This window comes from Bidens hawaiensis, unplaced genomic scaffold (genome assembly GCF_021521415.1).
Source record: "Bidens hawaiensis isolate Kalapana, Puna unplaced genomic scaffold, B.hawaiensis_p1.1 tig00014722_1, whole genome shotgun sequence".
NCBI classification, from domain to species: domain Eukaryota; kingdom Viridiplantae; phylum Streptophyta; class Magnoliopsida; order Asterales; family Asteraceae; genus Bidens; species Bidens hawaiensis.
In genome coordinates, this window is record NW_027492292.1 from 200,479 (window position 1) to 213,547 (window position 13,069).

General features: G+C 33.2%; 1 protein-coding gene across 1 annotated transcript; it reads right to left on the reverse strand.

The window, feature by feature from the left end:
• Positions 1-3,040: 3,040 nt before the first annotated feature.
• On the reverse strand, positions 3,041-12,791 carry LOC143547498 (uncharacterized). Its single transcript, XM_077038908.1, has 23 exons — positions 12,106-12,791; positions 11,908-12,032; positions 11,742-11,836; positions 11,429-11,644; positions 10,691-10,781; positions 10,483-10,534; positions 8,293-8,438; positions 8,148-8,218; positions 7,870-8,052; positions 7,721-7,759; positions 7,535-7,642; positions 7,330-7,419; positions 7,172-7,247; positions 6,522-6,618; positions 6,141-6,210; positions 5,861-6,037; positions 5,663-5,785; positions 4,602-4,685; positions 4,332-4,516; positions 4,104-4,242; positions 3,525-3,584; positions 3,333-3,404; positions 3,041-3,273 (listed from the first exon to the last, which is right to left on the reverse strand). The coding sequence occupies exons 1-23, from the start codon at positions 12,672-12,674 to the stop codon at positions 3,166-3,168; spliced, it is 2,976 nt and encodes a 991-aa protein (XP_076895023.1). The 5' UTR covers positions 12,675-12,791; the 3' UTR covers positions 3,041-3,165.
• Positions 12,792-13,069: the final 278 nt, after the last annotated feature.

Sequence of the window (13,069 nt, forward strand, 5' to 3'; positions counted from 1 at the left end):
GCTATAACATATAATCTAAAAAAACGATTTTCATTAATAGTTAAAAACAATACTATAGATGTAAGGTAGTAAAGCTACCCGCAAATCAAAGAAATTACCTCACAGGTCCCAACCTCACCCACGAATTACCAATGAGCATCCGCGAAAGAAAATCCGTGAGACGTACATGGAACTTCACACGAGTAAAGTCCTCACGCCATATGAAAGAGTAGTTGTAACAAATCGCTTCTAGAAGATTTTTCCAACATTCCCTGATAGCAACCTCAGCAAATGGAAGAATGACAGTTGGACACCTGATAACGTCCCAAACGGAGCTAGGCTGTTATATCCTATAAACACGCGACACGTATCCATTCAGGTAGATATGGAATATCTTGACAATAACAACTCCACCAATCACATTCCCCCATCCCCGGCTATAAATACTCGAATCATCTTCATGAGGTATTCATTCACACACACTGAACCAGAGCAACACTTGTACTTCATACTTATTCATCGTACTTATTCTCACACCGGATGGTGGTTACTGGAAGAACCCCCATCTTGTCCTTCCCGTGAAGAGACTCAAGGTGTTTGTTTTGCAGGGAATTGGCTGGAATCTGATCTCATCAGGTAGTTAGTACATTCACACATGAGAAAATATAGATCCAGACTATCCAGTTCGATCTGTGCTTCTTCATTGGCGCCATCTATTGGACTCGAACACAAGGTACTTTGGTTCATTCAGGTAAATACGATGTGTCTTTGGATGATTGATTGGTAAAAAATGGTTGGTTTGGATACTTAATAAAGCACCCCGTTCATCCTATTTTTTTACTATTTTTTTCACACTTCTTTCTATTAATAAATACACATATCTTTTTTTCAATAATGATTTATTTTAAAAAATATATTAATTGTACTAATAAAACTACTCTAAATTATCTTTTATTTAAAAAGAACTCTGAAGTCTAATTACGTAATTTTGGTTTGCAATCAAATAGTAAATGTGAGTTAAGTTACACTAAATGATAATTAATGTATTTTAGAAACCAATTATATATTATCCATAGTTTTTATTTTTTTCAATCATTGATATATGTAATATATTTTTCCATCTATTAGATATCTATAAATAATATGTTTAATATAGTTTTCCACCTATAAGATATGCATGAAAATTTATAAATTATATTAATATTTTTCACCGTATAGTACATGGGTTTTAAGTTGCGATATATAAAAAAAGTGCATTAAACTCCGGAGTTATTGTTGATAATCGAGTTGTTTATATATCGACTTTGCACATAAATAAGATATTAGATTTTTTTTTTTGAACTCCAAATAAGATCTTAGATAATCAGCTTTGATGCATTTACTTATTAATTATTAATTTATATTTTACCTTGCAAAGGAAAGTTAATAAAAATCAGTATTCAGTTTAAAATGCATGAAAACCTTAATTTAATAATAACCATGTTTTTCAAATGTTAACATTTAAAAAGAAAATTAATTCACAATGTTAAAGCAAGCAACTAAATTTTTTTTATTATTATCCTATGAAATTCCCGTTAAAATAAAACCAAACGAATAAGTTGGAAGATGTCTAAAATCCCTCTTTTTAACAGTTTTTTTGTTACTACGGGATTTGATCTCGTACTGTTGTGAACGTCAAAATCTTATCCAACAGCTTATATTTAGTTGAATAAAGAAGTGAGTGGTAGCACGTTTGCTTTCTATATGGACTTATAAATCCTTTTTTAATTCTTTGTTTATTATAAATGAATCGGATACATGTCAAATCCGAATTAAGATCCAACTTTGACAGCATGGTGTGGAATAAAACATAGCCAAAGCTATGTTCCTAGTCAATATGGATTAGGTTCAATTGTGACGGGTGGCGCTACAAGTGTTTTCTACAATCGTAACCAAATTTTGGTGAGTTTAACTAGTGGTGGCATTATATTCTTGGATGATAAATGTGTTTTGAAGTAGGGGTGACAAATGTGACCTATTGGGTTGAATGAGTTGTATTAAAATGTATATAATGGGTCATAATAGGTCAAACTAAAAAAATAAAATGATTGAAATGGGTCAAAACGGGTTGACATTTCTTGAGGGTTTTTTTTATTATTTTTTTTATGGAACGAGAAAAATGGATAAAATTTTTTTTTTCTTTTACTTTTTTAGTTTTTGATTTATATTTCCAGTTATGATTTTTTAATTATTTTTTATGAATTTTTTAATGAGGGGTTTCTGAAATCTCAACCTATTTCAGAAATCCCTCGTTAAAAAATTTTAAAAGAATAATTAAAAAATCATTACTCGAAATATAAATAAAAAATTAAAAAAGTAAAAAAACTAAAAATTTTCCCCGTTTTTCTTATTTCATAAAAAAAATAAGAAAAAAACTCAAAAAATATCAACCCGTTTTGACCCGTTTCAATCCTTTTATTTTTTTTGTTTGACTCATTATAACCCATTATATCTATTTTAATACAACCCATTCAACCCAATGGGTCACATTTGCCACCCCTATTTTAAAGTAAATAAATTTATGAGTACATGATTCTCATATGTGTTAGAATCAACCAAAACCAAGTTACGTTACACTTTTGCGAGTATGGGTATATTATACGCCCATATGGGCGTATCATACAATGCGCTGCAGGGCTATACGTCTGTTGTATTCCTCCATGGCGGTCTCCATATATGCCCCTTATATGTCGTTGGGAATATAGTACGCCTCATGCCAAGTTGTAGAGCTATAAGCACGCTTATACGTTGCTTTTGCTGTACAATACGCAGGGTTGGCATATTGTTCGTTGCATGTACAATACTAATTTGTACATGTTTTAACATAAAGAAACATTAGGTAATGTATTAAAGAAAATTATCGATTAAAGAATCGAGAAATCAACAAAATTAAGCCGAACCGCTATACACGTTTTTCATCTCTAAGACTCTAACATTGCTCATGTCTTTTCTAGTAAAAGGTAAAATCTTATGAAATACATGAAAATATAGTTATTGAACCTCGGTATGAACTGCTGTCTCTAATCTTTTGCAGTTAGTTTGACCGAAAATTCAAAATCATGGCCAGAAGCAACTCTTCTATTGATCACAACTACAAGATTGCGGCTGCTACCTACATTATCTTTCTATCTTTTAACAAAACCGATATTAAAACCCGAATGGTGACTTTCTCCTGCTTCCGCCTTCTCCATATTGCTCGTTCCATTTCCTGAGTTCGTTCATGCTCGCAGCATCATAAGCAACCGATGGCCCCACCTATATATGATTGTTAGTGAGAAAATACTTTTGTGTCAAAAGTCGAAACAGTAGCATACCTTGGCTTTAGATTGAATAAAATCATCCAAATTTAGTGGTCTTAATGCTGGAGTTGTATCACATTTCGTTCCCTGCAAATACAATACTTGCATATTACAAACATGGTACAATCCAAAAATGAAGTTAAAAAAAAAAAACACATGTATGATGAATTGATGATGAGTTGGTCAGTAACGATAAAAGACGCTCACTTTCTTTTCTTCGTCCAAAAGTTCTTGAACGGGTCTATATGCCGCAGCAATACAAAGATTCTACAAAAAAAATGAGATAAACATAATCAAAATGTGTCACAAAGTCAAACTTATAGGTGACAGATTTGAACGATTTTATATGTCATTATGTTTTACTCTAAGCAGTTAATGCAGAAAAATATCGGATATCGGCCCTAGTGAGATCGTTGGGATACCGATAATTTTAATATCATGTAAAATTCATATATATATATAGCAATTTAACACTAATAATTCAGTATAGTCTCCTACCATTAACAAATTAACCTTTTGCAAATTGCAAAACACTAACAATCGTAGCAAGTAAGAATTGATTTAAGACTTAAAACAATAACTAACACTAAAAGTTGATAATTAAGACTTAAAACACTGATATCGGTGATATATCGGTCAAATATCGGTCCAATATCAGTCAATATCGCTGATATTATCGGTACTGATATTCTGACCAATATTTTGACTGCACCGATAGCTGATGTATCACTGATATCGGTGATATATCGGCGGATATCGACTGCATAGGTTTTACTTGAAGATTACCTTCAAGTCGCTCCCTGAATATCCTTCGGTTGCATTAGCAAGACTTCTAATATCAAAATCAAGTTCAACATTTTCTTTATCAAGAAATATTTTCAATATCTTCATCCTATTATCGGCATCCGGCAAGTCCACATAAATCCTTAAACCAACATCCATAAACATTACACCACTTTCTTCAAGTTCAAAATAATATATGAAGCGTTATTTTATATTATGACATTATAATACCTTCGTGGTAACCGACGGATCACTGCATCATCAAGATCAAACGGTCGGTTCGTGGCACCAAGAATGAGAATCCTTTGACTATCTTTTGATCTCAATCCATCCCAAGCTGCCATAAACTCGTTTCTCATTCTTCTAGTAGCTTCATGCTCGAAACCCCCTCCACGAGCTCCGAGCAAACTGTCAACCTGTTTAAAAGTTCAACGACAAACGTTTAACTAAATTGACAATACCAAAAGTGGAAAAGTTTAAAACTTGAAATGTAACTCTCACCTCATCAACAAACACTATTACAGGAGCCAACTTGCTGGCAAATGAAAAGAGGGCCTTTGTAAGTTTTTCAGCATCACCAAACCACTACACAAATCAACAATAATATCAAGAATTTAACATATTTATTCTGCTCACAAAAAAGGAAAAATACTCGAGGTGGAAAGATGAGTGGGTGAGTAACGGGGTAAAACGGGTAACCTTTTTTGGGCCAGGCTGGCCCACTTCACTTTTGTCGTTTCTTTTTTTTTTTTTTTTTTTTTAACTTTTTACATTTTACAAATAATTAATGTTTTAAAAATGATTACACTTTGGGTGGGCCTGTAAACGAACAGAACGTTTTGAACTGTTCGTTAACCATTCAGCAGAAAGTCCGTTTATGTTCATTTATTTAATAAATGCATGAGCACGAACAACATTGTTTGTTCATTTAGTTAAACGAACGAAAATGAACACATGTCCCGTTCGTTCATTTATGTTCGTTATGTCCGTTCATTTATATGATTGTTTAAAATTTTAGATCCATTCCTATTTAGCCTAGTTTTATCAAATTAAATATCACCCATTACAATTTAGTCTAGATTTATTATTTTTTAGGCCTAACAAATTGATATCCATGTTTACTTGTAACTAATTTACTCAGCTATTTTTGTTCATTTTGGTTCAGTTACGTTTGTTCGATTACGTGTTCATGAACCGCTCGTTTATAAGGTTAACGAACAAACATAAAGGAACACGAACACGGTCATTTTTTTAACTAACAAAAAACCCCGTTTGTTTAAATGTTTGTGCTCAATCATTTGTTTTGTGAAAGTTAAACGAACAAAAATGAGCATGTCCCGTTCAGTTTGTTCACGGGCTAACTTTGGGTCACTGGTGACACGTTTGACCAGCTGTGTTTTTAGCTAAAAGAATTAAGCTTTGACCCGTTAATGCATGATCCACAGATACTATCTTTTCGCCGATAATCACTTAATAAAGTAATGTGTTTAGCATAAATATCTTAAAAACTAGAACCAAATATCATCTATAATCTACCGCAAGTTTCACAATGTGTTAAGTACCTTGGATGTAAGTGTGGAGCCCGTTATACTGATAAAATTGGCACCTGCTTCAGTTGCAAGTGCCTTTGCAAGAAGTGTTTTACCGGTTCCAGGAGGCCCGAAAAGCAATATTCCTTTGCAAGGCTGAAAAGGTTTATGTTAGTTATGAAGTGTAAAATGACCAAATTACCCATCAAGAAAGAACAGAAAACAAAGTACCCGTAACAGATTTCCATGAGAGAAAAGCTCGGGCCTTTTCATTGGAAGAACCGCTAATTCATGTAATGCTGTTTTCACGTCTTCAAGAGCACCAATATCATCAAATTTAATACCGATTTCACCCGGGGGAACGACTGCGGAAATAAAGTTGCTCTCGTATTCATCCTTAGCAAGATTCTGCCACAAGTAACCCATGTTTCATGTGCTTTCTTTAATTCTTTTTATTTACTTCTTTATAAAACATAACGCAATATGATCATTGAAAAGTAAATGGAGCAACCTTTAGGTTTTGTGCTGGCTTCTTGGAAACCGATTCCTGTTCTTTTAGCCTCAAAATTGCAACTTCAAGGCTTCATGTTGAAAAGGTTTGTCAGCTTAAATATAATGCAAGAAAATACCTTATTTCGACACTCTTCTTAATTACTCTTTTTCGTGGATAGCAAATAATGACGGTAAAAGTAGAATTAGTTGGACCGAGTGGATAAAAAAATCTTCTCCATGTTATGTAATCATACTTTGTTTTTTTCCTAGCTTTTGCTAGTTTCGTTAACTTAAAGGCCGTTGGAAAAAAAAAGTAATGCAATAAATCATGAAACTATTAAATGAAACGAAATGGAACAGCTTAACAAACAGAGCATTGGTTAATCAAAGACGTTATTACCTTTCACGGGGCAAATTCATTCTATCTGATTTAACGGAAGGAAGGTCACAAGTGGATAAGTAATGGTTTTTAGCCCAACCAACAACATTCTCAGCTTCTGCAAACTCAAATACAAAATTTTAAAATGAGTAAACTGCGGTTTTCATCCGTGGCTTGTCCAAATATGTTGTTTTAGTGCAATAGTTTCAAATTTGCGATTTTTGTGCCTGAGGTTTCATTTTACTTGCAATTAAACCCGACCCCACTAACCCCGTTAAGCCTGGTCGTTATATCCATCAGCGTGCCATTCATGTGAGGGGCAGTTTTGTCATTTTTCTTTCCCAAATACACCTTAGCCCCTCACATGAGGGGCTTGCGAATTAGGATTGAGTTATATTTGGGGAGAAAAGGGACAAAACTGCCCCTCACATGAATGGCAGGATGATGGATTTAACGGCCAGACTTAACGAGGTTAGTGAGGTCGGGTTTAATTGCAAGTGAAATGAAACCACAGGGACGAAAATCGCAAATTTGAAACTATTGGACTAAAACCACATATTTGGACAAACCACAGGGACGAAAACTGCAGTCTTTTAAAATAAACATTAAGGATTTGACCGCTTTAAATCTTAATGTATTCAATCATCAAGGTGATAAACGCGTAATCTTACTCCTAGTTGTTAGTATCACTCCATCAGTATTTACATGCAAGAGGTCTACACAAGTTAGCTCATTTTCCTCAAGAACCTGAAACATATTATATAAAGAAGTAATAAATTGTAAACATATGGCATTACAGAACAAAAGCTGTCCTAGAAGATATACATACCTTATACAATTCATTTATATTACTTCGTGATATAACAATCCGTCTGTCTTCATCAATTTGCTTATTAAATACTTTAAGGGTGTCTTCCTCCTGCCAAAAAAAAATTTAATAAAATAAAAAAATAATAATAATAAAATGAAATAACAGGTTATTGAAAGTATCTAACAAATAATGATGTATTAATATTCTAATATATACTAATAACCTTTGGAGGAAGTAGACACATAACATTAGTGAATATCTTGTGAATATCAGTGTCCCCGGGCTGTCTCGTGGGCTTCAATCCCTCAGCAAGTTGCTTCAAAGATTGAGGCTGCAAAAAGTATTTAATGCAGTTAAGAAAGAAAAAAGAGTGATAACACTAAATGTTCTGAAAAAAACTATGAATTACCAAATTTGCAAGACGGCCAAGATTTGGAAGAATCATAGTCTGCTGAAAAGAGAAAACAAAACAAAAATATTTTAATATGAAAGAAAGAACAGGTATCACATAATAACCCTAGCAAAGAAAAACATAAAATGATTCAGAATTAAACTTACAAATTTCTCTTTCTCTTTAGATCCGGTATCAACTTTGTTTTGCCCACATATCAAGACGATGGGCCCTGATATCTTGCCAAACATTTCTTGAACTTTATTCACAAAATCTTTGCGGTTTGACTTGGAAACATCCCATGACGAGTCTGGGAAATATACAATAAGAGGTTGCACAGACCGCAAGATCTGCCATCATTATAAAAAAAAAAAGAAATAAGAGTTTTACTTTTTCGTTACTTTTCATATTTTTAAAACTGAAACTAATAGGAACTGTATGTAACCTCAGATAACGCTTCCATTGCAATATAACAGTCTTCGGCTTCAGTATCGTAATCACGCTCCACATGCTTAGCTGCAAATAAACAAAATATTATCAACAGATAATGTAATAAAATTATTATAATATTATTGATTATAAAGTTGTACCATGAATCCAGTATATTGATGGTGTCGCGGATTGCTCAGGTTTTTCATCATCATCATCTGCCTTATCATCTGAACTATCTAAGATAACTGCAACTCTTTCACCACTAATTTCAAAGATCTCCCCACGTTGGCCCATGGCTAAGGGTCTGAATAAGAAAAAAACAATAACCAAAATAGGTTGAAACCAATGGTTCAGAAATAGCTATTTGTGGCTGATAATGAAATTCCAAAAACGTTAGATAATAATAAGCTGAAAAGAATAACTTTCGGCAATTACATTCACAATCAACCGCAAGTAAAATCAAGACCGTAACCGTATGCTTCAAGACTCAGCAAGAGCACGAATCAATAACATTCGAGTAAAATAGCAAACTGAATTAGAAAAAAAAGTGAAAGGAACAACTTCAAGTCACCGGAAACATTGGAGAAGCAACTTAATAACAAGATTAGCTGTACAAGAAGGAATAAATTTCACAAAAACGCATATTTTACTTCTATATAAGTTCCAATCAATCATGCAAAAGCAAAGCTCGGAATTCTATGCAAAATGACGGTGGACAAGCAATTAGTCAATCTCCATAACATTGCTGGCATTATACAATTTTAATAAAGAAACCACATTAACAGAAAGAATCGACAACAAAATGAGGGACGCTTTTAACAAATAATGTAAAATTCATGTGTTGAAAGATTTTCCTTGAATCCATGCTTATCATTCCGCATATACTCTTACTCAAAATCCAAAAGCAAATCATCAAGTGTTTGCATATTATGCTACTTTCAGCCTTAGAAAACTTCTATCTTGATGACAAACAATCTAACTAGAGATTGTAAAAACAGGAGGGTGGCGTAGATATAGGTCAAAATGGGCAGTGCAAGGTTGACACAAAACACATTGTCCTATTTGTAAAACAATAACAGATAATAAAAATCAAACGAGTTAGTCAGTTGTATGCGTTGAATATACACTTTTGACAACTTCAACCCGTTTGACCCATTTCCTTTTAGCAATTTCTTATCTTGACCCATTAGAAACACATCACCAAACCGACCGATTCATAAGTAAAGAATGTGTTCTCGAGTTTTCTTGATGAAAGTAGAAAAACTTTTAATTTGTTTTCAATGATCAAACCGCCCGAGTCATAAGCTAGCCTGTTTTACATAGTAGCGTTATTATAGTAGAATTAACAACGTTCTTTCCCATCAATTCCAGCTCAAAAACGCAAAAAATAAATAATTAACACTACTCACAACACTTATGTGCCTTTTTCTTAAAAGAGCACAAAGCACTTCTCGTGTTATTCTCAGCTCTATTTGTATTATTAAGTTTAAAAACCATACTTGCTTTTCAAGTTTTCATTGGTATTTTGTGTTGTTACTTCCCTAGTCTTGTGCTTTAGTGCCTTTTTGTTTTGGTGAGCACTCTTATTGACCGTTTGTGACATGCGTACTTTCCTTGAAACTTATACATGAATACTTAGAATATTGATAACATGGATAAGTTAATTGAATGTGTGATAACATGGAACAATAGTTGTTTTTCATACATCCGTACGACTTACCAACCCACCTGCGTGTGATAAAGGTATATGCTTTTCTTGGACCATCAGATGTTGCTATCGACCCCAATTTAATCCTGTTATGCATTGGATATGTAAATAATCATGTGAGTCTAAAGTCGTTCTTCACTCGCAATTTCAACCCATTTACTTGTAAAACAGGTTGAGTTTTTCTCAAACAGATCAAATGGGCCAAAGCAAAAGAGAACGGGTCAAACGGGATGAAAGTCGCCCAAAGTCTACATTTCATGCCTACATTCTCCTAAACTTAAAGATTTAAAATTTACTGTAATAACTTTATTTTTGTAATCATAATTAACAGAATTATCGGTTTAGAAAAAACAAAGTAAAAATGGAGAAAAATAATCTTGGTGGATTAACCTCCTAAGCACAGTACACAAATGGTTCACAAATAAAGAGGCCCGGGCCCATATAAGAAGGTCATGTAAGAAGTAACAGTCATATTCAAGTAGAGTCTAATAGTCATATTGATCAAATATTCAAAATAAGAGCATCATTTCTTTAAGCATATTTCTAAGAAATTTACACAAAGAATAATAACAAATAAAGTAATTAGCAAATATTTAGGCATGGAAACTACTAATGAGAAATAGCATAGAAAAGCAATAACCTGTTATCTTCTTCCACAAAGACAGAAGGCCCAGCATACTTGACACGATCCCCTGATTAAAGTATATAAATAAATTAGTTGTTACCGCGTGAAGAGAAAAGGCTTCAGATCAAAAAGAAATTCACAAAATTCCATCTGAATAAATGGATGGAAAGATTTTAGTGATCGTACTCAAGAACATGTGTTTCAGATATTGTATAAAATATACCTTTCTTTAATGACTCGTTTGCTTCCTCGGAAGCCTCAGCTTCCTCCTGCTTTGAAGATTCAGAGGAGATCTCCCCAACAATAGCAATGTTCTGTTATAAAAAAAAGAATTGAAAATTGATATAAAAATACATTACAAATTTACAACAATATCCCAATTCCTCCAATCATATGTAGCACAGCATTTGTGATATCTATATCAAGTTTTTGTTTTTTTTAATCTACTCATTTTCAACAAATTGTTTTACCTAAGTAACCTGTGTAGCACATAATAAAGTAATACCATAGAAATAATAACATCAGTAAAACGATCTACTCGATACGTTCATGATGCAGCCAATATCAAAATTTAATGAGGTCAGCATTATTTTTAATCGTATAACAAAATAGAATATAACATTTTCTTCAATAAAGTTAATCGTCTATTTCACAAAGTGCTATGAATATAGACCTATTCTATTTGGAAATTTGGAGAAGCGAATGTTGAGCTGACACCATGCCTAAACACATAATGACGACATAATTATTATGTAAATAAAATAGCATAGAATGAATACTTTTCACCAACTTAAAAGTTTTTAGTTAGGCTATGTGAGAACTCTTATTGCAGCACTGAAATGAATCATGTCTTAAAATGTAATGAAGAATTTTATTAATTGTTATCCAAAAACTTGTTTAGGTTGCCGTGCACCACAACGGATCATAACCTAGTAATAAATATATGGATTATAAAAACTACCTTTGCAATATCTTCAAGGTTTCCAGGAACAAGCTTCTTTAGGGCTGCAGCAGTCCGAGAGGCAACATCTTCATCATCTGATCTTGAGTCCCCACTGCTACCCCACTCTTCCTCATTGCTTGCATCATCACCAACTTCGGATTCAGACGTGACTTCTTCACCTGACTCTCCTTGTTCTTCGTCTGATTCAATTTCTGAGTTATCTTCACCATAGTCCTAATTAACCACCAAAATAAAGATTTTGATAACCATGAGGATACAAACGATGGATGTCGGATGATTATTAAAACGGCTAAAAGACAAACAAACTTACATAAGGAGCTAAAACATTACTATCAAGAATCAATAATGGAACTTGTAAATCCCATGCGAGTGCTCTAACAACTCTCTCTCGGTAAAGCTCAGTACCTGCATCATCAGAATCATCAATTATCAAATTGAACCGTTTGAGGCAAATGAACTCCATGGTGACTATATACCTGGTACACTCTGAAGCAAGATTCTCCCACTTGAAGAATCTAACCGTGAACCATATGTAGTAGTAAACTTCTTGTTTTTCAAATGAGAAGCAACACATTCCACTAAAAGATTCTTGGAATTTTCACTGTAATAAAACAATTAGCACCATAAAAAAAGCAAAAAAACTTGACAGCAAAAAGTAAAACTATAGTACTTACTGTATATAATAAGGAAATGTATCCCATGAAACCTTTTGTTTCTCCCATGGAACAATCCTCCTTAAAAACTCGTTCTTGAATCTTTGTCGTTTGGTTGAAAAAGGTGATTCTTTTCTTTTACTTTCAATAGCCATTTTCTCATTGATAAGCCACTCCTTTTGATCTTGTTCACCCAAACGAGCATGTGCATCATGGTGATTCGCATCCTCCTTTATATTTTCATTACCAATAATACGCTTAGCAGTTTCTGACACGTCTTTTATTGGTACATGTTTATCTTCACTTGTGTTTCTTCCATCACCCTCTGAGCTATAAAATCTATAAGAACCATTAGAAGTTGCATATGATCCCGCAAGCAATCTTGTGGAATTAAAGCCGGAAAACTTTGTATAATTTGAGAGGTATCTTCTATAAACATTATTCCCAGAAAAACAGTTTGTTTCACCGATACAACCGGTTAAGGATCGATAGCAGGACTTCTCGGGATAACTTGAGCCTGTTAAATACTTGTATGGTTGAAACATGAGGTCCCATCTTTTATTCTTGTACTTTAGTCTTATTGAATTCATAATATATTCTCACACTTTGTGTAGATCCAATAGATGGCAATGAGTGCCCCCAACACTCTTATTGATACAAACTGCTTCCTGAATTGTAGAAAATAATGTTATGATGTGCAGTCTGAAATTGTAATCTATACTCTCTAATAAAAAGCTACAAGTTTTGCCACTTGTCACTCCCACATTAAACCCCACCATTTTTAACAAATTTGTAATAGTAAAATAATATTTACCATTCTTAAAATTTATGCTTCAAAATTTGTTAATTTAATATTTACTTTTTATTTTTTTAAATATTTGATATTTATAATAATCTTTTACTTTAAAAATGTTTTAAAGACTATTGTACAACGACTGTGTATTAATAGTGTTTAACATGTTTATTGTTTCTTTTATATCAATTA